We start from the raw sequence: 26,407 nt of genomic DNA on the forward strand, positions 1-26,407 counted from the left end.
CATGCAAAAAAAAAAAAAAAAGCTATTTCGTGATAAACACTTTAAAATGTTAAATATATATTTTTTTTTCGAAATATGATGCCATTTATTTTATTTTTTCCCCATTAACACCATACGTATTGCATATGGGAACAAGTAATTGCCATGCACGTTGCAACCATATTGTGTACTCATGCAGATGCAGCATGCGTTTTTATACTTGTTACAACTCTGTTGAGACAACTCAAAAGGGCGGAAGCAACGCGAAAACAAGCGCATCTTACGCCGTCGCTTCATCTTTTACCACTCCGCTTGATACCGCATCACGCAACTTCATACTTCACCACGCCGATTCACACCTCACCAAACCACTCAGGATCATGCTGAGCTTAATTAAACATGCATGAGAGCTCGAATAAGGAGCAGCTTCTCCTGTACGTCCACAACTCACCATCCGCCGTGTTCGTGTGTGAACTCGCCGTCCTTTTTAATCCTTTGGAAAATCCTTTTTATGGAACGTGTTTCCACATATACATGTGTATATATATATATTTTCTTTCTTTTTTCCTGTAACTGTGTCTAATTTAAGAAGGTAAAAAGACAAACAAACCGCTAAACGAGTTCGTAAAAAATAATTAAAAAATAATTTAAAATAATTAAAAAATACTTTAAAATAATTTTAAAACAAAACAAATAAATATAGTTTTAAAAAACTAATTAAGCAAAAACCACCCAAAAAGCCAACAACCAAGTTAAAGCTAGTATAAAACTACCTTAAAGCCAAACAAACGAAGACTTACCTTTTGTTACTCGCCGTTTTGCATATCGAACAATCTCGATTATTAATTTTTTCCGCCATTTTATTCTATTTTTTATCCCTTTCTCTTGTATGCGCCTACTTAAACGTAAATGTGCCGTCCTCCATACCTTATGTTGCATCCCCCCTTGATCGCCGTTTTCGACACTTTTTCCGCATTTTCCGAATTTTCCGGTCTGTCTTCCCCTTTTTTGAATGTAGAACCCAGCCTATAACACACGCGCGCAACCCCCTCTCATGTGACGTTATTTTGCTAGTACGTAAGTTTTGTCCCGTTGTGTTTGTCGGTCGCGCCGCCTATGCCCCCCTGCGTGTAATTCTTCCTTTTTTTGCGTCTACTCCCTTTTTCATGTGGAATTTTTCCACCGCGCACCAAATACGAATGCCAAGATTCCTTGTCTGCTCGTAAATTCGTGTGTCTTCCTCCGCGCATGTGCGTGTTAATTTTTTTTTTTAAAAGGGAGCCATCTCTTCTGTAAGTCAAAGGAGGAGTAAAGAGTGTGCCTTAGTACTTCTCCTTCATTTTGTCTTCCCTGCTTCTTCTCCGCTTGTTCCCCGCTTCGCCACCCCCTTGAGCTGCCATCATGAGGCAATTCAACTCGTTCGCGTTGTTCGCCCTGTGGGTTGGCATTCTAAGCGTCACCAGGACGTACACCATAAGGAACTTTGGCGGAGATAACAACGTCAAACATTTGAGATTTTCAGAAGACGCGGCGGCTGAGAGAAGCGGCGCTCTCAAGTACAGAGGAAGCCGACTAAGCCAAAGCAAAGAACAGGAGTTAATTACAGACGATGAGAGCCCCTTTGGGAAAGCCATTTTTATGCAGACGTCAGCCACGTTAACAAATTTAATGCATGATAGAGAGAGGGTACACTCCTCCCTAAGTAATGTGGACATCAAGTATGAAATTACGGGGCATGTCAAAGGGATCGCAAATGGGCACCCAATATCGATAGCACTAGGAGCTCAGTACTCAAATAACTTCGACTCTTTGCAAGTAATAGATCTGACGTCTGAGAATCCTCACTTCAAATTTATTGTTCATGGAGGAAGATACTACTTACGTAGCTTTGGACCTACCTACTTAACGCCTAGTGCTATTAAGGTGAATTTGCCTTGTACCAAGTGCAAGTTTGTGAACTCAGATTATAGGGACACTATTGAGATAGATCTTTATCCGAACGTCTCCAACTTGTTCATATACCAGTGGGAACTTCAGTCAAGCGCTCCCATCCCATTGGAAAACATAAACGTGATTCATAGCGATGAAGCTGGATGGACACATGGACACGATATCTCAAACGAATTGAAGTTAGACTCATCAGGATCTGCAGCTTTGTTGAAGACATTTTACGGAATCGAGTTGGTAGGGTATTGGGGTTCTGAGTACTCAGACAGGTTGCTAAGCGTGTTGTCTGCTTTTCCCTCATGTGTGAAGTTAGTGACCTACGATAAGGAGGCGAGAGCTGGTCAGAGGAAGCATCAACGATGGATTCTGGTGCACGAGGATTTGGGAGCATTTGACATGCAGACAGAGACATATAAAGAGAATGATGAGGCCTACTCCAAGACGGTACGTGTGTCTGGCAGCGCGTTTGAATATTCTAAGAAGCAGGTGCATACAGAGGGCCTCAATGGGAAATACTACTCGAGGAGGTTGGAGAAGGTGCTGATCCGAGCTATCCTTGCAGATGATTATGATCTATTCGTTAGCTACTTTAAGGAAAAGCATGGAGTTCGATTGTTAAACCCTGTGAAAAACCCTACCGAAGTGGAAAACGTCACAGGGTATTCAGCGCAGGATTACCAACCATGGAGTCAGAACGTGGAAGAGATAGTCGAATTGGCTACCTCATGGGATGAATATCCAGCGGGATTGCAAAAAATTAAGGGGTTGAGCTATTTGGCGAGAAGGAAAAATGGAGTGAAACACCCAGTCTACCCAACAGCCCCCGCAGTTGCCTTCCCTGCAGGTCCTTCCAGAAATTCATTCATCGAATTTATGGAATCGGCCTTTGTAAATTATAGAGACATTTCTCACTTGACGCTCCACGAAGTAGGGCACTTTCTCTTCGTCAACATGCTGTCCGCTGAATTGAGAAAAGAATGGGAAGTCAAAGGCCAGTGGTACCCAGAGCCGATGTCTCCTAGTAAGTGGGCCACTAAGGACGAAGTCGGATTCGTTTCTGCTTACGCGCATGATAAAACACCCGGAGAAGATTTCGCAGAGTCTATAGCTTCGTTTGTTCTGAACCCAAACTTGTTAAACTCGAGGAGTATTAATAAGTATGACTGGATTAAGGAGAAACTCTTTAGTGGTAGCTTTTACGTTACTTCTGGTAGGCACACATTTGAAGTTATCAACTTGGGGAATCAGAACTTTTATTACCCAGGGAAGGTGAACAAAATACACGTAGAGGTCAAAGGAGGTCCCTCGGAGAGTAAAATGGTGAAAATACATCTGAATTTGCTATCCTATACGGGAAATAAAGGGTGCGCTAAGTACGCCCATGCAAGATTTTTCTCGCAGCAGCAAACATACAAAGATGTCTTCTTCCACACGGAGGACAACTCCGAGTGCAGCCATGTGTTGATCGCTCAGTTCGAATTTAACTCCACAGAGAGCAAGGGCAAATGGGTGGCTGAGTCTGTGACTTTCACTGGAGAGAACGACATAAAACGCTACACAGGGCTGGGCTCCTTCCTCCTCTACTTGTATGTGAATAATGAGAATGAAGATGTTGATCAGCCTATCCCCCTGCTGGACTCTGTTCAGATTTACCCATACAATGGGCAGGGCTCCGAAGATTCTCTTCTCCGATTGGATATGCTCGTTTTGGAAAACAGTGGACTCAAGGTCCATGGCGGATTGTTCGCAAACTTCGCCTCCATGGAGAGTGATAGCTATGCCTTTGGAAACCACACATACCAGTCATACGACTCCCAGTTTGATATGAATGCAATAAGGAACGACTACTTCGTGAGGGACATATCGACGAGTGGGTTTCGAGAAGTCAATATAGATGCGTGCAAAGCGCACACCACCATGAATGTTTCTAACTTGAAATGCTTTCAAGTGATGGATCCAGTGCATATCCCGCACTACTGCGTAGGAAGTAGGTACTACTTCCGCCAACTGGCAGTAGAAGATGATGCGGGGAATCAGAACATTCTCAATGTGACGTCGAACAGATACTATGCCGAATTGCAAAGCTCCGGTCCCAGGGATACAACTGAGCCCACTATCACTCGGGTTAGGGTTACGAGCAGGCCAGCTAATGATCAGCACGACGGAGAGACGGAAGTGACGGTTGAGTTTGACGTGTACGACGATCTCTCCGGGGTGTACTATATTACCTTACATCTGAGAGATCCTCACGGGGGAATCCACTCGAGCCACGTGGACAGGACTTTGCTGCCTCAAGGAAGGGAATACAAGAGGATGAAGGAGACGATCTTACTGCCCAAGGGCTCCATGGCGGGGACGTGGCTTCTGGACGAGATCAAGGCGGTCGACCAGTGCAAGAACGAGTCCAGGAATGTCTACTCGTACAGCGTCTTCGTGGACAATTCGTGAGAGGGGGATAATACCCCCTTTGGAAGAGAGAAAAAAACACCCTTCACCCGATGAACAAACTAACTTTGTGAAATTCTTTCACTACATGAACCCCGCATTGTGTATGTGCGAGGTATATGCATACCGGAATGGCCAGAAAGGGACCATCCAAGTAGGTCACTCCAAGTGTCCAATACGAAAAACGCTTTAACCTTTTGCATATTTTTTAAAAAAACTTCATCATAGAGGAAAGTTGTCACGAAAGGTTCTCGTCACGAGACGTTGTCGTCGCGAAAAAATCACCGCAACGCAAAGCCACACTAACATGGCGGGGGAGAAACCCCTCTTAAAAAACAAACAAAAGGAGAGAAAAAAAACAAAACAAAAAAAAAAAAAAGTAAAATACAACACAGGTGCGTACCACTAGTTATTCTTGCACAACGCCACGACGAACACCGTCCTGTAGTTGTGAATGCCGATTCCCTGGCCGCACCCATGCACTGAACAGGCCTTTAAACTCTTGTCACATCTGCCAAAGGGGGCAGACACATAAGGACTGGAGGTATGCGTCTCACCATAAAATCCCGTCAATATGGTTCCTTCTGAAGGACATGTAACGACTAATTGACCATCATTAAATTGCTTGTACTTGTTAACAGCGGTGTGTAAATCATCCTTGGCGATCAGCGACAGGTCATTCAATCCCGTCCATATGGTTGCGTCTACACAGAATAGATATAAGTAGCTCTTGTCATCGCTATTGTTCATGTTTAGGGAGCAGCTTTTCATGCCTGTGAGGGTGGGAACAAGGGGGAGGAAAAAAAAAAAAAAGAAAAAACATATATGTTTACGTCAGTGCGGTGGTACTGTTTGCACTAGTGTGAGACAACATCCCCTGCGGATTGAATAGCGTGCGCAGATGCACATGTATGTGTGTCCCACCCCTTGTGGGGTGTATGCTGACCTGGTCGGCAGGCCGTGAAATACGTGTGGAGAGCTGATTGGTGCCTGCCAGAAGAAGTAGCCATTCCAAATCCAAACAAAAGAGAGTAACCATTTGGACATTTCAATTCGTTGTAAGTCGTGCTACTTACGCTGACCACCTGATCTGTGAATGGTAAAGCTTGGAGGCCACATTCGATATATATGTAGGCCACATCATACTTGTTTGTACTTCCCTGTTTCGACGTGCAGCTACTCAAGCCAGATTCACAGATCTCTATATCGTATCCCTTCAATTTGTTCGTATTGTCCCAGAAATTCTGCTTGGTTGCAAAGCCAAATAAGACCACCATGCCGTGTGGGCATTCTGCGCTTATGGGGGGTGGGCCACTGTTGGTGACTGTTGTCGAACCGGTCAGCTGTGGTGTAGGGAGGAGAAGAAGAAGAAAAAGAAGAACAGATGTGCAGGATGTGTTTTTATTTTCTCTCTCACGCATTCTCACACGTATCACTCTCCTACGAGTGTGCCGCCCCCGCTCATGATCACTTACAATCTTAACTATGTCCTTCTCGTCCTTCTGCATGGTGTCGTGGGGGGAAAAGCCATACAGCCTGGTGTAGTAAAGGAGAGCTTGCTCGTAGGAGTTCTTCAAATCTTCCGTCTCGAACAGGGCCGAAATCGCTACCAGCTTTATGTTTATTGGCATCGGATGGGTGGATACAGTTTTGGACCATTCGTATAAATTCTCTTCCTTCGTTACATCCTTGATTGGGTTTCCTCCAATCACAACTAGCTCTTCCCTCATCTGGTAACTCTCTTCGTTCTTTTTGGACGAGTTATCAGAACTGACGCTTGTGGACCCGCCTACGCTGGCAAAGCCAAACTGTGCCTGTATTGCCGCCTTCACGCTGACTCCGTCCTGTTGCATTTTGTTCATCGAGGACTTTTCCACGCGGATGATTTTTGTGATTTTGCCACCTGCGGTTGGGGGGAAGGAAGTGGGGGCGCGGAAACATATGCGGGTTGTCAGAAGTGTGCGACGTCTGCGAAGTTATCGAAGTGTCTTCAACATGTGTGTAAGCACGTATGTGCAGGTGGAAGGGGGGGAAGCCTTTTTCTTTTTTCTCCCTCTTTTTCCTCCTTTTTCTTTCGCCCTTGGATCTGACCGCTACTCCTCTAAACCGATAACGCGGCTTCTCTCCCTCGTTCGAGTACCCAGCTGTGCTTCCATAATGACATGAGTGCCATACGTGCTGAAGAATGTAATCCACGTGCGCACATCTTCGCACTCCTGGGACGTTTTCTTCTGCTCGTAGACATTCGACGGGCATTCGCTGTCTTCTTCTAGGCCTCTGAAATGGGATGGGAGTCCCTCCACTGCGTTTTTGAAGGCGGTGGTTACTTTCCTGGAAAATGAAAAAAGGAAGTTTGCTCATTGTGTCAGTAAAAATATAACGCTTTTGTGTGGGCAGGCGTGGCGCATTTTTCTTTTTTGCGGCGCATCTACTGTCCGTGGTGGTCCTCGGTAAGGAGGGCCTACTGGTGCGCCGACGTGAGTAAGGTTGTGCATATATTTGTGCGTACGTTTGGGCGTATGCATAAGGGGGGAAGGGCGATGCCACTACTCACCATTGCACGTAGGGAGGCAAGCCAACCGTGTACTTCACGCAGTTTGACTTGACCAAATACGTCTTGCTGGTTCGCTTGGCTGTCTCCTGGAGGAAGCTCTTATACCCGGTGGACGCCGAGAAGGCCCCGAATCCCATGTAGCTCCCCGACACGCTCGCCTCCACACTCAGGTTTCTGGTGTAGTCCGCAACGCTGCTGCATTCTTCTATCTGTTAAGGAGGGGTTGAAATGGGGACAGTGAGAAAAGGTACATGGATTCGTTGGGGTGGCTGTTTTATGTGGTCTTTTTCGGGCCCTTCTTCTGGGATGGTTCAGCGCCACCGCTACCGGGTGGGGTCTCCCTTGGCCATTTCTCCAAGACGCAGCAAATTGGACATTCCACAGGCGCGGACAAACGTACCGATTCTGCTCTACTGCAGGCGTTTTCCTTTCGCACCCATGCATTCAAGGGTTGCAAAGTGGACAAGTCGTTAGCAACTCCTTCGTTGCTAAGAGCCCAGCTCATCAATATAATCTGTCCCCTATAACCAGGGTCCGTCAAAGAGTCTGCTTCCCCCAAGGGATTTCCAAAGAGGGAGTCATACCCGATGCCTGCAAAGTATAAGCCTGGAAACACGTCCAATTCCTTCTTCATCGCGTCTCTAGTGTTGGATTGCGTTTTATCTCCCTCGCTATCATCATCTTTGTCACCATCGCCATTTTCGTCATTATCGCTATCTAGGGAGGCCTCGTCCAGGGATTTACTTTTTCTTGAGGATCTTTTTCTGGCCTCTTCTTCATCATCGTCATTGAAGTGGTACTTCTTAAAGGTACTATGGTTCTTTTCTTTTTTATCTTCTATGTGTTTTTCCTGCGTAGTCAGTTGGAGCTTCTTTTTGAGTCCTTTCTCTGTCCCTGCGGGGTATCAGTTCCGCATGCATATATATGTGCACGCCATAATGTGTACGCATGTGTAGTTGCGCACATGTGCTGTTTCGTGCAGACCCACTTATTTTCTCATTTATTTTTTTTGCTCTTTTTACCACTCCTCTCTGCGTCGTCCTTGGTGGATAGCTGGTTCTCGCCCTCTTCTTCGTCTTCCTCGTCGTTTTGGTGGGAAGGCTCCAGATCGTCGTCGTCACTCCTGACAGAGCCGCCTGCAAGTGTTTTCGGGGGTAGCACGCGTGAATAAGCACATGCATACGTACATACATATGCATCTAGACGCACACTATGATCTCGCTCCATCGAAGGGAGTCAAAACCGAAATGTTGTTTTTTTTTTTCTTTCTTTTTTTTTCTTTCTTTTTTTCTCTTTCTTCTTTTCTCTTTCTTTTTTTTTCTTTTTTTTTAATTCTTTCTTTCCGCACGGGTAACTGCGCGGGATGGTAGCGCCTCTTGAGGACGCTCCTCATGGTAGCCATGCCTTTCCGCACATTCACACGGTAACCCGTTCACCCTTTGACACTTAAAAAAAATGAAGAATAGGCAACGGTGCCGCGTGGATGCGTGCACATACCTCCCGTAGTGGTAGACGCGTCATCATCATCGCCGTTGTACAGGTCCCCCAACTCGTCATTGTCATCATCGTCAAGTTGTTTTTTCTGACTAAGAAATGAAACCTCGTTTTTTCTATTGGAAGAAATATTGTTACATAAAATGTTTCCGTGCTTTCTCAAGTCTCTTAGGTGTCCACTTTTTCCAAATTCCACTTCGTTTTCCCCATGCCGATGAGGATTGTGGCTCTGACTGTAGCTTCTGCCAGGCCCGATTCGGAGGCTCATCACGTAGCCGTACTCACAGATGGAAAATAAGATGCACCAAATGGTTAGCAAGTTGTTTATATTTCTTGGTTTCATTTTTTTTTTTTTCAGTTGCACGTGGGTGTTTGTTAGCCTAGCTCATGTTTTCCCACACCTGTATCGTGTGGTTATAAGCGCGACATAAAGTGTGGCTAGCTATTTCCTATTTGAGATTTCCCTTTCAACGGCTTATTCATCCATAACAGAAACGATAAGAATTCTTCCTCTCGAAGTGCCTTTCAGGATAATGATGCAAATACCGCCTCCCTGAGGATAAAAATTGCAGGTTCACAGGGTGCTGCCGAATGTGGAGGGGTCTGCAAAAAAAAAAAAAAAAAGGAAGTGGGGGTGGTGCCCCAAAGGGAGAGGCAACAATTAGTGGGCTGAACACATGGCGAAGCATGCAACAGAGCTGTAGACATACACATATAGACAATTTAAGAGCCTTTTTTAATCGTCCACCACGCAGGTAATATTCTCACCTCTCAATGTTCAGTCAACTGGACGCCGAATGCACAAGCACAACATGCTCATGTGTGTGTGTGGTGTGGGGGGGGTTACTTTTCTTCGCTCCTTCACGAAACGGAAATGTGGTCTCTACTAAAGATAAGGATAAACAGATTGTTTAAAAAGGAAAAGGAGAAACAAATCGGGGGTTTCTTTTCTTCCTTTTCTTTCTTCCTTTTCTTTTTTTTTTCTTTTTCTTCTGTTTTCCCTTAAACAATTAACACAATTTAACAAAACACATGTGAACACGAAAAAGAAGGCAAAAATTAGACAAAAATTAAAACCTTCTATTTTCGATATTCTGAATGACGTAACAAAACAATGTGGAAAAGCATGAATAAAAAATGGAAGGGAAAAAAAAAACAACATACACATTTTAACCTCTTAAAAATGTTAAATGCATTTTTTTCTTATTTGAAAAAATGAGGGAAGAATTAATCTGTAATTTCACTACAACCAATTTTTGTTACTCATAAGACCTCAGAAAAAGGCGGCAGGGAGAGAGAGAAAAAAAAGGCCTAACTGCATGCATATACCAAGCACTCAAGAAACACTCAAGAAGCTCGTATCAAGCCCGCATCATGCATGTAACACCTTAAAAGCGGGACAACGAGCAACTCTGCTTTTTTGATCCTTTGAGTGTTCCAATGATTAAATGGGTTAAACGGGTTGGCCCACGCAGTTGAGGAATTTCGAAAAATAGCACGCCATTTTGCCATTTTGTCATTTTCCCATTTTTCCATTTTTCCATTTTGCCATTTCGCGTCTGACAACAAATAGACGTCCTCACAAAAAGCAGCTGGCAACGATTGGCAATTTTTTTGCTACCTCTCCACAGAAGCGGCAAAGATGTTTCCACTGCCAATCGTCTAATGTGCATATATCTGTCCTTGTGAGTAATTTTTTTTTCCCTTATTTATTTTTTCTTTTAAACGTTGCGAAGAGGAACACTCCTTTTATGTCTCATTTCGCCTTTCCCCACCGTGCCGCGTTGACACAATTAAGTGCTTTCCGAAAAAAGGCCTTTTTTATAGGAACGTTCAATGATGCAGATTTTTTTTTTTTTTCTTTGTAATTTAAAAGAAAGCGGACGGGGTGCGAAAAAAAAAATCATCTCCAAATATAAAGGAGTAAAAAGGAAGCAGGGGAGCACACACACAGATGTTCACACCTGTATAAGAAAACGCGTTTGTCTGCGTGACTCCATTTGAGCAGATCATCTCCCTCACAAATGCGAAGGGAAATATTCCCATCCCCCCCTAAACTCAGCGCATGGGTCATACTCAGCAAATTTTACATTTCCCTTTTTTCCACCATTTCGGATTACGACGTCGTAATTTTGAGACGTCACAATAGGGTCACTTATCCCTTAAACAAATGACGCAGTTGTAAAAATTTGACCCTCAGAAATGGAGACACAATTTTAAGTGCAACCAGTCCACTTCACGCAGGTTAATACTTTGCTTAAAAAAAATATACATATATATATAAGGAGATATAAAAGCCCTGTGGAAAAGAAGCGAAACATATGGAGGAAGAAAAAACGAAACCTTCCTTACTCCACACTAGTAAAAAAAATTCGCACAATGCATTTGAAGAGCCCACTGGATAAAATTGTTGTTTTGTGTGCTCACGTATTTTATGACGCTTTGGTGTTGGGGACTGCCACACAGCATGACATTTTCGCTGCCTAGAACTGTCCCCACGGTTAAAATTATCCCTCCCCCCATGGGGCGTAAATCCAGTTTGTCTCACTCCCATTTGAGGTGTTCATTCATATTAAGCATCCCTCTCCCCTGCTTTGTTCCACCGTCCTAGTTGTTTGCTCCCCGTCATGCATGCCATGTTCATTTTAGAAGCGATAGTAATCGCCATAGTCATCGTAGTAGTCATCCTCGTAATACTCACCATCGTAGTAGTCACCATCATCGTAGTCACCATCGTAGTAGTCACCATCATCGTAGTCACCATCGTAGTAGTCATCCTCGTAGTGGTCTTCATCGTAGTGGGGATCCTCCTGTGGATCCTTCTTGCCTTTCTTATCCTTGGGAGATTCCCTCTTGGAAACCTTTCTCTCTTCATATGTAGGCAGGGCCCATGCCTCATCTCCCAAAAATTCGGGGGGAGAGGGGCTGGGTGTGCCCGAAAAAACTGACGAGACAGCTGAAATGGCACCTGAGATGGATGTAACCATGGACACTATACTTACCAGCATCCCGACGAATTGGGTAAACACTTGTGGGTGTCTCTTCTTGTACAATTCAACCGATTGCGAGTGGTTCGAATTCATGTCGCTGCTTTCGATGTTGTCTCCTTCCTGTGCACCACCATCCTCTTTCGTAACAACATCCAATTTTTTTTTTTTCATATTCAATTCAGTTTCAATCAAAAGAGACATGATGTCCTGTTCATCTTCTTCTTCGATGTTCACGTCAAACACAAATTTGGCTAGCACATAACTCGTGGTGGAATATGCAGTTTCCAGGCTGAACATTTTTCTCTCTCTGTATAGCACCTCATTAAATGTGCTTATTTCATCGAGGGGATAAATGTTATTCACGTTTCCTTCTACATTTAAGATGTCCGCCTCGTGTTCAGCATTGCCTATTCCTAGCTCTGTCGCTTTGTGCACATTTAAATCGTCAAAAATGAAGATAGCCCTAAATTCAGTTGTACTTTTTACCAAGTAGTATTTGTATGTCCTGAGCGAACTACCCAACAGCTTCTCATTTTTGTCCACCAAATATGATTCATTGATAATCCGTTTGGCATTATTTTTAAACTCAATTCTTTTGTCATTCAAAATTTCATGCGTCGAAATGGCGCACACGAGGGCTTCCTTGATAAAAAAAATGGATAGCAGCAAAATGTTCAGAGGATTCATTTTAAAAAAAAAGAAAAAGATTTCGCGGTTATGTTACGTATGTGCAAAAAATATAGGCAATTTTGCCGAAAGATACTCCAAAGGAATGTCAGAACAAATTTTAAAAAGTCAAATGTTTTAAACAACTAAGAGATGAAGTGAAAACGTAAAATTGTGGTAAAAGTGCAAAAGACTTAACCAAGACGTGGTACTTAGAAAGGAACAGTTTTTTTTTTTTTTTATTCTCCACATTTGTAAACAACAGATTAGCTAGCCAATTTTTTTTTTTTCCTTTTTTTACCTAAACGTCAACTTAAAAAAAGGGGAAAAAAAAAAAAGTAGCCAAAATATATGTAGCTTTAAAAGGTACATCTTGTAATTGGCTGCAAAACTGGGGCACAGATTTTAGCTAGATCGAAGAAGGAAAGCTGCTACCCACTGTCCAATCTCTAATTCAATTAGGCGGTGTTACAGATACCTATGTAATCATGCTAGCCCTTTTCAACATATGGTGCGCTTATTCGTGTCTACGTACCAATTTGTCCGAAAAAAAAAAGAAAAAACACCCATTTGGAAAATTCGACGATCATCTTATTTGTTGTAAGAATGAAGACACGTCTCCACCCCGGTTCAACGGTTGCTCAACATGGTGAAGCCCCAATTGAATGATAAGACTTCCTTTTTCTGTTTTCTTGGCGTCAGATACAAAAAAAAAAACTACGCGACGTTACTCCATTTTAAATAAAGCTGCGCATCACGGGGGACGTCTCCAGATGTGACCATGCAGAAGACGTGAAAAAAATCTGCCATTTCTGCGCTCGTATTTTACTATTCTTTAAAAAAGCAGACTTTTAATGAACAAATTGGTTGAGAACAACTAAATCGCTATCACCCCACTTGGGGGGGGATAAATATAAAAAAAAATGAAAAAAATCTTCAAATGAGGTCAATCGAAACCACAGAAGTGCACACATGCTTTAAACTTTTGACGCGGTAAGAATATTAAATGGCGCATTATTTTGAACCATGTTGTTAAAGTAGTCACAAAAAAAAAAAAAAAGTTGCAAAAATTGTGCATACCGTTTTGATTACACAACAAAGTGACATGTGTTCTATGTGCCGAAACGGGTGCAACTTCCATTTTGCGAAAAAGGTGCCTCTTTAGGATAAACATTTTGAGGACGTGAAAAAAAAAAATAATAAATAAATAAATAAAAAAAAAGAGTAATAATAAAATACCTTTAAAAAAATAATACTGGGTAATTTCCCCATGTGGGAAAGTCTCATCCATGCGCGGAATCATCGCCCAAATATACGACCATAATTTATAACTCCTAAAAGGTATGAAAAAGAATAAAACAAAAAGTAAAATAAGCTTGACAAACGCTGCTGAAAATACATAAAATACCCATTTGGGAGAAAAGCGAAAAAGCTTTAACAAATCAACGAAGTGAACCCTGTGGCGCGTTCTCCAATGAGAAAAAATGTCAGCCCAAGAAAGAAAAAAAAAAAAACACTGAAAAAAATGCCAAAGAAACAACTGCGCTATTTTAATCAAAACAGAACGCATATGTGCATGGGTGTAGCATACAGATGGGAGGAACAATTTGACGAAGATGTAACCCGAATTCACAATAATGAAAAATGCGACGAAAAACCTGGCCACGTGTTTAGCCTGCATCCTGAGTCTGCTTCGATACGTACACTATGCATACAGGATTGACAACATAACAATTAAGAAGGCGCGATTTAGTGACGCCTTGGAAAGGACAGTACACAAAATTAATAAACGCGTCCAAAAGGACAGTGTCACATACTACCACGTGTGCAAGTATAAAAGAATCCCCAAAATTTTAACCGAAAGGAATAAGCTCAAGGATACCCAAAAAGTCAAGTACATCGTAGGGATTGAAAACACGTGTGATGATACTTGCATCTGTGTCCTTGACTCCAACTTGAATATTGTTAAGAATGTTATCATATCTCATTTTAAGGTGGTTCACAAGTATGAGGGGGTGTATCCCTTCTTTATCAGCTCCATCAACCAGCTGTTTTTGAAGCCCTACGTGGAGAAGACTCTGGAGGACATTGGTAGGAGAATCGCCCCAGTGGGGCATCCTACCTGCGCATGTACACTTACATATACGCATACACATGTGCACTTCTGCGTGCTCCCCCACCGCTCTTTACCCCACTGCAGACGAGAACCGAATAAGCTGTTTCGCCTTCAGCGCTTGCCCGGGAATAGCTAAAAGCATGGACGCCGCCAAAAACTACATAGGAGAGAAGAAGAAGAAAAACGGAAGCATAAAAATAAGTCCGATCAATCACGTTTTTGCTCATGTCCTTTCGCCTCTCTTTTTCCACGTCTACAACGATAAAAATACATACACGAATAGTGGCCAGTACAAGGAAGGAAAGAGTAACCCATCGAAAAATGAACCTAGTATCGACATGCACATCTCGGAGGAGGTAAGAAAGGATAAGGAAAAAATGGAAAAAGTGCAAGACATTCTGCAGATTCTCAATAGCAACGATATGACGAAACAGAAGAAGGCACTTTTGAGCGAAGAGGAGTTTTTAAACTGCGGCAATTATGTGCTGAGGGGGGAGATGGGCAACGAGACAACCCAAAGTGTGGACAGTGTGGCACCTCTAAGTGTGGAAACTGCGGCACCCCAAACTTCGGAAAGTGAGGCACCACAGAATGTAGCCCACGAACAGAAGAATACCTCCTCTGCGCAGAAAACCAAGTATAGTGGGGACCCACCACAAGGAAGCCACTTGACAGATGGATACATTTGCGCGTTAGTTTCCGGAGGAAGCACAGAAATTTACAAAGTTCAGAGGAACAAAAAAAACGACATTAATTTGTGCAAGTTGTCCCAAACGGTTGATATTTCCATTGGAGACATAATTGACAAAATTGCCAGGCTGCTGGGACTGCCCGTTGGGTTAGGGGGAGGTCCCTTCCTTGAAAGGAAATCAGCAGAGTTCGTTACAAGAATGAAGGAAGAGCGACTGAGTGGGGAAGCTTGCGCGGATCCATTTCAGCCGTTTCCCGTTCCCTTCTCTGCGAACAACCGAGTCGATTTCTCGTAAGAAAGGCTATTCCATAGGTAGCGGCGGTGCTGAGCCGTTTCCATGCGCTATGCTGTTCGTATGTCGCCTGGACATATCTCTCTTCGTTTCCGTGCTTCACTTCTCCGCTTGGCTTCTCCGCTTGGCTTCTCCGCTTGGCTTCTCCTCTTCCATTCATCACGTCGACTCTCCCCACCGAAGCTTCTCAGGCATGTACAACCACCTGCGCAAAATCATCGAGGAGTCAAAAAAAGGAGAGTCGTTCGAGCGGGAAAAAGACAGATATGCCTACTTCTGTCAGAAAAATATTTTCAACCACCTCTTGAGGCAGATTAACAAAATTATGTACTTCTCAGAGCTGCATTTCAATATAAAAAAATTATTCATAGTGGGTGGAGTTGGGTGCAACAACTTTCTGATCAGCAAGTTGAAAAGCATGGCTATGAAGAGAAGTCAATTGCAAGTTCAGCTAAATGAATTTAAAAAATTAAAGAAAAGGCTAACTAAGAGGATAAAAAAAATAAGTGAGAAAAAATTTTTACATTCGAAAGTGTCCAAGGAGGTGATCAAAGGGGAAATTGAGTTTAGTTCATCTCTGTATTGGAATGTTTACTTAAAACTTCTTTTAAAGAGGAAGACAGAACGAGATATCTTGTCAGCTTTAAACTGTTTTAATTTTGAGGACTTCTCCAAACTGAAGGAGGGGGGACATTTTCTGCTGGAGGGTCATTCCGCTTCCTCCAAAAGTGAAGGTAAGTACACTGCCCTGCTTTTAGTGTGAGCGGTGCCGTTTGTTACTCTCCGTCTTAACGCATCTGTTGACAGGTTTTTGCACCTTTGGGGGATTACCCTTCTGACTGACCCTTCCTCCTCGCACGTCAACGGGGACGTCAACCCCTACATCAGAGCTTACTTAGCCGTTCACTTCAACACTCACTTCGTCGATCACCTCGCAGCGCCCTGGAGCGTGTACAGGACGCCGCCCAACCTCAGCAGAGACAACGCGGCCATGATTTGTTTTACTGCCTTCTTGAATTTGCACAACAAAAGGTAAGTACTACTCCCCCTGTTGTATTCTACATCTGTGAAGATAGGACCCTCCTGTGGAGGCATGCCTCAAGTGACTTGACCTACACGCGTAGAAAAACACATCCAAAACGGGTGATGCTCCTGCACATATCCTATTTCCCCTTTTAGCGATCTCCATGAGGATGTATCTCAGGTTCAAATTAAACCAACGGTGAAGATCCAGGTTGAAAATAATTTCCTCCTCTTTTCCGACATGATCATTTTTGATGTCTTTTTGCACCAGTTTGGCGCCCAAGGGGGGGGGATATAACCCCTCCAGGAAGAAGTACCACAGGAGTATGGGCCTGCCAACATGCATGTCTACTTACCAGTCTTCCGCAGTACTTACTCAACCTACTTATGCGCGATGTTTTCGTAAAAATGTGTGGGTCTTTCCTCGGCGCGCCTCTCCCAATCGGAGAGAACGTCCATTTGGGAAACACTTCTCAAGGTGGTGGTTCTCACCAGGAACAGGGGGTGGGGGAGGGAAGACATAACTACGCCCCTCACATAGCCAGACGAGTGATTCTATGTGCACATGCCCTTTGCAGTACCAACCCGGTGGACATTCTCCGCCACATGTTTCTCCCTATCTCGGTCCCCCCCTGCTATTGCTCCAAACGGACTAATGCTGAAAATGACCACTTGGACGAAGCGGCAAATGGTACTTTTTCACAAAGTAGACATTAAAAGGGTTCTTATGCGAAGCGGGTATAGCCATCCCTCATTGCGAGGAGGCACATCGGACGGAAGGACAAATGAAACGGAAAAATTACGAAAAAATGGGGGTCGCGCGGAGGGGGCAGAAACATAAAAAACGGTAACAAAAAAAAAGAAATAAATAAAAAAAAAGAAAAGAAAGTAGAAGAATTGAATGACTAAACCCATTCGGGGCGACGGGGATGGTGCACGTCAAACCCCGTTCATTTCGCACGAGCGGGCCCGAAGAGGAGCGAACTTCACAGCTTCAGCCCCGAGCAGTGGTCATTAATGATCGAGAGGTGCCCCGTAGAAGACTGGAAAAGGTCTTCGAATTCTTTTACCTTGGAAATGGCGTGATAATCTTTATAGGCGCGATAAAAATTGGACTTACTTAGTACACCCCCGCTGACTTTTTCCAACTTGGCTTCCTTCCTCGTGACAGAATCCACACACATGTAAGGCTGCTGGAAAAACCGGTGCGAGTAACGACCGAGCAGTTTGTAAACCCTCTTGAGGTAGTAGCAATTTTTTCTTTTCTGAAAATATTTTGTTGGCACCCGCTTTGTGACGCACAAGTGCATATTCGCCGTTGGGGGGAATTCGCCACCCCCTTGTGTGGGCAAATCATCTCTCGGATTATTCTGCGCATCATTTGGTGGATGTTTTCCAGGATAACTCCCCGGGTGCAACTCAAATCGGACACGGACGAATGAACAGCCCATCTTGTGCGGCACTATAAACATATGATTAGGCCCAACGGTCTTCACCGTTAACACGGTGGGGTGCGACACTTGTACATACAGCTTGCCATTCAGGGGGGGCAGAACTCTCTCCATATTTATACTATACAGATGGATAGACAGGTACTGGACAACATTCAAGGGGATGAATTTGCCGTAATAGTTATACACCTTCACAGTGTAAATGTCCGATATGCTGATGAGAATTTTTTTGTAAATATTTTCCTGTCTATTCCAGTAATGCGCATTATGCAAGATGGCCTTCCTTTCCGTGCGCACGTTTTTTTCTGCTGATAGAGGGAGGCGCTGCTCATAAGTCCAGTTCGCCAAAATTGCCAAGCAGTGAAAATGAAAGCTTCGATCGAATTTATAAACGCCGCTACTGCTGAGGTGGACGACTGGGAGAGCTCTTCCTTGGGGAACACGTCGCTGGACAATCAAGTTGTATATCTGGGAGTAGACGGCCTCGCCCTGATGGGAGCTGGCACTATATTCGGTAAAATTCGCGTAGAGAAAGAAGCGGCCTTCCTTGCGTGCCTCGATGGATAGGAACGCATCGGGGGAGACTCTTAAATCGGTGACGATTGTGCGTCTTGTGGGGGAGGGTCCATCCGGCTGGCCACGCGGTTGGGGAGCACCCCTTCCATCACTCAGAAGGACACTCCCATCGTTGACAAAATACTCCATCTGGAACCACTCGGCTGTGCGCTCGTAAAGCAGACGAAAGTCCAGCGACAAGAACGGGGGCGTGTCCCCCCCTCCGCTGTAAAAACTGGCGAAGGTTTCTACCTCTTCATTGGGGACCAACCGAATGGTGTCCTCTGCAAAGAGCTTCATGGATCGTACATAATCAACAGTGACGTCAAATTTGAGAAAAAAAAAATTTCGCAATTTTTTCTCCTCTTCGATTTCTTCGCAAGTGTGTGCAGCCATGTTGTGACATTCTTTGCGTTCCTTGCGATGCTCCAAATAATGATCATAATAGCTTTCCAAGTCGTGAAAATCTGCTTCCAATTTTTCGATGGTTTTAAAATTTGTCCTTCCTTCCTCTTGGCTGAAAACGGCATAGTAACTTTCAAATATAGGGAAGACATCAATTTCGGTGTTGCCCACAGAGTTGCTCGACTTGATGGAGCAGACATAAGTGCACTTCTCACCATCTGACTTGAACACTCCTTCCACCTCAACTAGTTCTTCATCTCTCGAAAGGCACACAACTTTATGTATGAGCGGGTGGCATAACTGGAACGGTAACTCCACGGTTTGCTGATAGGGGTGTAGCACAATGGAGTTTCCGCCTTCATAAAGTGAAACCCCCCTTGAGTACACAATCAGACGCGTCATATTTGACAGAATAGAAATGTGTTTGTTGCCCAACTTGTATTTTACTTCCACCTGTATGTAGTACTTACCTTCATGTGAGCTGCGAACCTGGAAAAACATGTCCGTCGTTATTGGTGCTGCTTCCTCCGTTGTGCTACGTTGCGGCGTGTTGAGGTGGCCTACCTGTTCATTCCACTCCTCTGGGGACAAATTCAGGGGGGTCATCTCAATCCGGTTGTTATAATCGTAGGCAAGCTTTACCTGCAGCCACTGCGTGGGGAGCATATTGACCTTTCTGTTATACTTGTCAAAAAACTGGACTCTCATGGGTACTGCTGCCATTTGGTCCCCCCGTTCTGCATTTCCAACCAGCAGGGACACCTGTACCCTCGTCAATTTTGCAAAAGCGAAATGGATCTCTAAGTGGTCCGTCTCGTAGACCAACTCGTTTTGTATTGTCAAAACTCCTTTCGCTTCAAACGCCGAGTTGACATACACGCGTGTGCATTTCTGAGGTGGGCCCTTTGGGTTGTCCAAATTTGCTATGGTCACACTTGGTTTTGTTCTTTCCCCGCGTGGGAGGGTCACTAGGCGATGGTGGCTCATTTGGCGATGGTCATCCATGTCGTGGTGTCCGCTCATGTCTTGGTGCCCACTAATGCCGTGCAATCTGCTCACCTCGGAGGGACCCAGCACGCTGATCTTGTTGGTCCCCCTAACGGAGTATCTCAGCGCGTGTAGGGGACATGCACCGTTGTCCTCTGCTGTGCAGATGGGCATTGAGTAATAAACGTGGGGAGAGAAAAACAGAACCAAATGATTTTCATACGAGATGCTCATTCTTTTGCAAAAGTGAAGAGAGACAAATTTTTGAAAATGGTGCGAGATACTTCCTCCTTCAGCATCATGGGAGGAATACTCCACTGTGAGTAAAAATCCCCCCGCTGAACAGGCACTAAAACGGTTCATCCCATTTGGGGGTACACCGAGAAGGTACCGATTTTTACCCCCTTTTTCATTACGCTCCCGCTTTTTCCCCTCTTCGTCATTACAATTGATCAAAATTCTACTGTTCGTGCTAATCACATTTTTTCGTTTCTCATTTGTTACTTCCACGTAGCGGGACTTGTCTTTTAAGCAAATTTTGAGAAGGTCTCCTGAAGAAGGATCTTCCTCCAAAGTGTATCGGAACGGCTCATTGGTGAGAATGACATTTTCATTCTCGTCTACCAGGAAGGCCTTCATATAGTAGTCATTATCTTTGTAAAGCATCAACTTGGAGCCATCCACCATTTGGAGCCTCTCGACATGTCTGCTAAAAATTGCCATTTGGATGGAGGAGGGGTACTTGAAATGAACGGGCAAATGGTTCTGCGTAACTATTTCGGGGGTCCCAATACCTGACGTTTGCATTTTTACCAGGATGTTTGACGTGACGTGTTTTTTCTTTCCTCCATCGCACCGTATAGTGTAGTAGTGCTTGATGGAGAAAAAGGGTTCATATGGGAGCGGTGGAGGACACCTCTTGGAGTGGGGACAGACAGAGTAATGACAACCGTACTGATGACATGTTTTTTCCCCTTGGAAAGGACTCCCCCTTGAGCGTCCCCCTAGTGGGAATATTCCCCACTTGGGCCTAAAGTCGTATTCGAACAGGCGCCTATTGTATAATTTCCACACCGGGAAGTATCCCTCATTCCAATTTTCGTGAAAGACCTCTCCAGTAAAAATATTCCTGTGCTGAGTGACCCCCCTCTTGCGCTTCTCGCTTAGGTACAAGTCATTCTGAAACTTCTCCACAATGAACAACTTGCTGAAGAAGGAAGCAGAGGTGGGAACGTCGTCTCTTTCGTTGAGGAATCCATTTCGCTGAAGAACCAGTTGGGGGATAGTAGACTCGGAAGACACTGTGACCCTGTATGGACCGACTACAAACCCGTCATACACAATCAGATTGATCCTTTGTCCAAACTTCATAAATTTACTACACACAAAATCGTGGCAGAAAATGGCTTTAACTTTTTTAAATACTTGGACACTTATTTGTGTGTGTAGTAGTGCTCCTCTCCTCTCCTTTGTATATTCCATGTGGAGTGGGATCCTTCTCTTCTGCTTTTTCCCTTTTAATTGATAAAATGCGCATGCTTTTCGGTAAGTATCTTCCACTTTGAGAAAGCTTGGGTGTTTTTTTACCACCTCGAGGTAGTCCTTGTCATGCTTTATCTTCATGTGGTGACGTACTACGTCAAAGCAGCTGCTGATGGGCGCCCCCCCCTGGAAAGCTTCCATCCGTTTGAAATTCCCATTTTGGCCTCTTCCCAGTAAGGTCATTCTACCCCGACGCTGCACCTTCGTAGTCATCCAACCCAGCCGCATAAATATGTAGACATTGGTAACTTCGTTAACTTCGAGGATATTCTTCTGGGCCACAGCGGAAAGGTGGATTATTCTGTCTCCAACATATACTGTGCTCAGGAAACAGTTATTTAAATGAGAATCGTCACAAATTAGCAGGCATATTATATCGAACCTGTTTTTCCCACTGGGTGGAGTGCCTTTGTTGTGCCGCCTCCTGTTGCTATTCCCCTGGGGGATGCCACTCTCCCCTCGTGGGGATTTCCTTACTGATATGTGCAGCTTCCCTTCGTTCACGCTGACGTCTAGGTTGCCACCCCCGTTGTATACCTTCACTGTGTGTTTATTTGCGGTGTGCCCCTTTGCGACGTGCCCATTTGTCGCCACCCTCCCAGCGGTGGCGGCGCTCCTCCCCCCGGAGCATTGGTAAAAAATCGTCTCGTCGGGGAGTACAAACAGAGAGGACATAGACAGGCCACCCCCCTTCATGTAGCACTTTACAGGCGCGGATATGAACACGTCTTTTCTGGACAAATAGTCCCCCATGTAGGTCATCTCGAGAGAGACTTCTCCTCCTCTGCGTATCGGCATAAAATAGTAAGCCCCATACTCTGGAAAGAAGTGCAAAGGGAGGATGTTTGCCTTCTGACTTTTGGAAGAGACTGTCAATTTGATTTCACCCCCTCCGTACAGACCGTGCAGCTTGGCGTCTCCCTCTCCGTAGAGCTGCATAAGGCAGAGGTACTTTCTGTGGAGGATAAATTTTTCTCCTTGGTCCTCTGGTACATTCGATTGGAAGAAGGATTCAATGTGTAGATTATCCAAGTAGTACTGTTCTCTGTAAAATAAGTGCCTTCTTATTAGCTCAATTTCGCTCTCAACGGTGTCGTTCCGCTTTCGGTTTTGGGACGACGCGGGCCCATCTCTATTGGGGGTACCACTCCTCGGAGCTTCCCTCCCTATGTAGCCAAAACAGGCGAGCTTGCTCTTCGTCACCCTATGGATATTCACACGGGAAGAGAAAACTTGCCCACTGTGCAAACTTTTGATAACTATCTGGACGTTCTTCCCACTTGTGCCCTCCTTAATCTTTACCATTTCGTCCGACACGATGTCGTAACTTCGGCTCTGCTGAATTTGGTACTCATTTCGAAAATTTGTCACGTAGTTTCTCTTTATGCAGTTCATTAACGATACGTCCGTTGCATTGCGCTTTATGGGGCGTCTTCTTCCCTCCACGTGGGTGCTTAGCACCGCGGCGATTGTTGCCTTTCTACGCAGGGGAGACGTGCGCAGCATGTACCTCTTTATGAGAGCTGTGCAAGAGAAATGGACACCATCGCTAGAATTACCATCATCATTGATATTACCACGTTCATAGTCATCAGTATGGTTGTTTCTCCCTGCTGGGGGATGCTCCGTTCTGAGGACTAGCCGCACGAGGGCCCCTTCCGGAAAGTCCACCCCGTGCGGTAGCAAGGACAGCCGCTCGTACACAAATACAGTAGCGACAAAAAAGAGGGGCTTACATTTGTTTAGAAGAATTATGATAACTCTCGTCATGCCTACCTTTCCCTTTGTCCTTAACTGCAGTTCGAGCTCTCCTCTGCAATTTTTAACATGTGCATGTTCCACGTACATATCATCGAAGAATACATTAAAATGGCTGCTTTCTGATATGCTTATCTTCTTCCCATTGTCCGAAATGACATACACGTTTCTGCTTTCATTCTGTCTTTTATACGTGACGATGTCGCTGCTTATCATGTAGAGTTGGTTACTGACAAGGTACTCTACGGCGATGTACTTCTTCTCCTCCCCTTGGCTGTTCACTCGCACGAAGAAGGAAGATACAGATTTGCACGCTGCCTTTCTCTTATTCAACAGAATGAGAATTTCGCTTGCGCATATGCCGTCGCTCGTGATGGTGATGTTCCTTCCAGGGGGGTCTCTGTCTCGCGAGGGGAGGGGCCCCTCCCCTTCTGCGTCTTTACCACTTTTTATGACCTCTACACCGCTATTTCCGACCTCTACACCGCTATTTCCGACCTCTACACCGCTATTTCTGACCTCTACACCGCTATTTCTGACCTCTACACCTCTTTTTTCCACCTTCCCCCCTTTCCTCCTTTTGGTCGGCTCATCCCTCCCCAAATAAACGATCTCGAAGAAGTCTTCGCTCAGGAAGTACCACCAGTAGCACTTGTCCAGCGAGCCCGACCCATAATAACGCAGATTCTTCTCGTGGTTTAAATTGTTAAACGAAATAAAGTCACTGTATATGATATCATTTTTTCTGCTGTCTATGAAGGACGCGAGAAGGTAGGCCAGAAGGAGTAGTCCCATTTCTTTTTTTTTTTTTTATTTTATTTTTTATTATTATTTTTTTTTTTCTTTTCGTTCAATTTATCATCGAGTTCGTTCTCTAAAATGGCTTAACAGGGGGATGATCATCCCCTGCGGTTCGTGTCAGGAGTAGATCCAACAGGTGCCCCATGCGGCCATTTTTAGGCAAAATGGAGAGTGTGTGTGTGTGCGCAGGGGCGGGGAAGAGGAGACACTCTTCGGGGAGGAACATGTGGAGAGCACAGCTAGGCGCGATCAAGCCCAGTTGCCTCTCTCCCCCAACAAGAAAAGAAAGAAAAAAACACATGAAGATGAACAGGAAGATGAAAATAAACATGAACAGGAAGTATGGCCGCTTTAGTAGCCTACAATTGTGCATAGTTCACCACATCCCGCCTCGACAGTTACATAACCTCAAACTGCTTTCCCTTCGCAGGAAGGCAACCGATTCCTTCAAACGTACCGCTTGGCACCTTTTCACTTTGGTGTGTTTCGGGGCAACCCCATTGGTACACTCACATGGAGGTGTGCTTTATTTTTTTTGGCGAATTTTTACAAACAAGGGAAGGAAAAGTTACAGTTTAAAATAAAAGCGCGCAGTGGCGCGGGGCAACGAAACAGAAAAACAAATGTAAAGGGAAAAGTGCAAGTTCGTAACTCAAGGATGGGGTGAAATGGGAATAATCAGCGCGCCAATTAAGCAGGGGATAAGTTCCGAAAGGGTGGGCCTATATCCGGGGCGACGACGAAGTGGTACGGTTAGGCATACCGCTTCGCGGAAAAATGGGAAGAGGTCACAATTGGGCCATTCCGGAGTGGACCACCCTGGCAGCACCCCCATCGACATACCCCTTATGCCGCTACACGGTTACACGGCTCCTCCGCTACACCTTGCGGAATTGGGCCTTGCTAGAGAAGTACTTGTTCTCGACGGGGTCCCGCCTCGGGTTGACGACGGACGGGTTGAACAGCTCGATGCCCTGCAGGGGGGTGAAGATCAGGGAGGACGACAAGCCCCCAGTTACTCCACTGGAGTGCACGGAGAGGTTCTTTTTCTTGGCCACATTATTCACCTTCTGCTTAGACTGATACTTCAATTTGGTGAGGTTAGAATTCAGCAAAGCTGCATTTTGATCGGTGAATGTGTAGAAGTCTTCATTGGAGTTGGGTCCAAAGGGCAGCCTATTAATCTGCTTCCTCAGTTCAGTGATCTCCGTCTTTTCTTTTAACTTCCTATGTCTCTTGCCTCCTCTTTTTCGTTTCCTCTTCTCATCAGGCATGGGGAGGATTTTCTTCTGCTTCATTGGAGGAGGCTCTTGTAATTTTATTAAATGATTAATTAAGTTTTCTCGTAGTAGCAACCCATATTGTCCCTCCGAATATTTTTTAAAATAGTCCACTCGAGATGCTAAACTACACTTGCCAGCTAGCAAAGTGATGGCTTTTTTTTTAAATGCATCAGGCACGCTCTGTACAATTTCGGAGGTACTTAAAATCCCTATTCCGAATGTCTTCCGCACATTGCTAAGGCCAAGGACCGACTTCTTCGAGCTCCCTACCACTATAAGGTTCTGAGATGATGTCATGGAAAGATTCTTTAACGACCCCACGGAGCTAATTAAGCGAGCTGTTAATGCACTGCCTAGTAGCATGGTCAAATTGGGGGCAAGCAGAAACATCTTGCTCTCTAAGTATAGCAAAATCATTCGTCTGTTTTCGTTCAATTCTAATGCCTCATTACAGAAGGACAGGCAATTCTTTAGCGATTGGTCAGATAGGTTTATCCCTGTGGTCATACTTGACGCGACGGTGATTGCCATGACAGTGGTGTTAGGCAAGATGTCGGAGAAGTCAATATTCTTCAAATCACTTTCGTTTTTTATTTTGCTCACGACGCTGATGTACTCCAGGGGGGTATACACGATGGAGTCCAGCTCTGGGAATTTCGTCGAGTAGATATCCTTTACGTACTTGTGGATGTTTAGGATTTCCGTGTCTATTTGGATTATCAGGTCGATGCACTTTTCCATCAGCACTTCGTCGGCGTTGTTGGAAGCGGCGGCGTCCTCATTCGCATCTTCTTCTAGATCATCCACCTCCTCGCCTTCTCCAGATGACTGCCCTTTTCTCCTTCGCTTTTTAGCCCGACGGCCTTCTCCAGCTTCAGCATCATCAGTCGCTTCACCACCTTCTGCACCTTCCCCCCCTTCGCCGTTCTCCTCCTCCATGACATAGTTCCTGATGCTGTTCATTATTTTGAGGAAGTCCTCGTCATAGAGCAATTCAGATATTTTCCTTTCCTTTTTTTTTATCTTTTCGTTTAGGAACTCTTCGATCGCATCAACAATTTCTTCGTAGTCACCCTCCTGGAACTTGGCCTCCTCTACCTGGCTGATCTTATCACCTTCGCCTTCTTCACCTTGTTTCTTTTCTGCACCAAAATCGACAAAGTTACTTTCTTCCTCAAACTCCAGGTCTTCCAGATCCTGCAGGAATGTGTCCGCCAGGGTCGCCTGCAACAAATGGGGGAACAGATGAGCGAACAGAAGACGCGTGCTTCGCCTCCACATAGGAGTAACATCACAACGATCCGATAGGAGAACCATCGTTATCCTTTTACACGTAGAAAATGGTCACCCTGGAAAGGCGAGTTTTTTTCTCCAGAGCACCAACTATAAAAAGACGTGTGTCTGCCGCACTGCGCAGCTGTACACAAA

General features: G+C 44.8%; 6 protein-coding genes across 6 annotated transcripts; 2 read left to right on the forward strand and 4 right to left on the reverse strand.

Annotated features, from left to right (window-relative positions):
- Positions 1-1,380: 1,380 nt before the first annotated feature.
- C922_04552 (hypothetical protein) lies at positions 1,381-4,374 on the forward strand (the record flags this gene model as incomplete). Its single annotated transcript, XM_008820135.1, has 1 exon — positions 1,381-4,374. The coding sequence occupies one exon, from the start codon at positions 1,381-1,383 to the stop codon at positions 4,372-4,374; it is 2,994 nt and encodes a 997-aa protein (XP_008818357.1).
- A 402-nt stretch (positions 4,375-4,776) lies between these two features.
- On the reverse strand, positions 4,777-8,762 carry C922_04553 (hypothetical protein; the record flags this gene model as incomplete). The annotated part of the gene is made up of 8 exons (XM_008820136.1): positions 4,777-5,144; positions 5,318-5,714; positions 5,847-6,274; positions 6,512-6,702; positions 6,926-7,134; positions 7,326-7,819; positions 7,948-8,061; positions 8,423-8,762. The coding sequence occupies 8 exons, from the start codon at positions 8,760-8,762 to the stop codon at positions 4,777-4,779; spliced, it is 2,541 nt and encodes an 846-aa protein (XP_008818358.1).
- Positions 8,763-11,064: 2,302 nt separating this feature from the next.
- C922_04554 (hypothetical protein) lies at positions 11,065-12,096 on the reverse strand (the record flags this gene model as incomplete). Its single annotated transcript, XM_008820137.1, has 1 exon — positions 11,065-12,096. One exon carries the CDS (start codon positions 12,094-12,096, stop codon positions 11,065-11,067), a length of 1,032 nt encoding a protein of 343 aa, XP_008818359.1.
- Positions 12,097-13,712: 1,616 nt separating this feature from the next.
- On the forward strand, positions 13,713-16,495 carry C922_04555 (hypothetical protein; the record flags this gene model as incomplete). Its single annotated transcript, XM_008820138.1, has 5 exons — positions 13,713-14,166; positions 14,276-15,173; positions 15,358-15,908; positions 16,113-16,206; positions 16,354-16,495. The coding sequence occupies 5 exons, from the start codon at positions 13,713-13,715 to the stop codon at positions 16,493-16,495; spliced, it is 2,139 nt and encodes a 712-aa protein (XP_008818360.1).
- A 688-nt stretch (positions 16,496-17,183) lies between these two features.
- C922_04556 (hypothetical protein) lies at positions 17,184-23,690 on the reverse strand (the record flags this gene model as incomplete). The annotated part of the gene is made up of 1 exon (XM_008820139.1): positions 17,184-23,690. The coding sequence occupies one exon, from the start codon at positions 23,688-23,690 to the stop codon at positions 17,184-17,186; it is 6,507 nt and encodes a 2,168-aa protein (XP_008818361.1).
- An 884-nt stretch (positions 23,691-24,574) lies between these two features.
- Positions 24,575-26,296, reverse strand: C922_04557 (hypothetical protein; the record flags this gene model as incomplete). The annotated part of the gene is made up of 1 exon (XM_008820140.1): positions 24,575-26,296. One exon carries the CDS (start codon positions 26,294-26,296, stop codon positions 24,575-24,577), a length of 1,722 nt encoding a protein of 573 aa, XP_008818362.1.
- Positions 26,297-26,407: the final 111 nt, after the last annotated feature.

Source organism: Plasmodium inui, assembly GCF_000524495.1.
Source record: "Plasmodium inui San Antonio 1 unplaced genomic scaffold supercont1.25, whole genome shotgun sequence".
NCBI lineage: Eukaryota > Apicomplexa > Aconoidasida > Haemosporida > Plasmodiidae > Plasmodium > Plasmodium inui.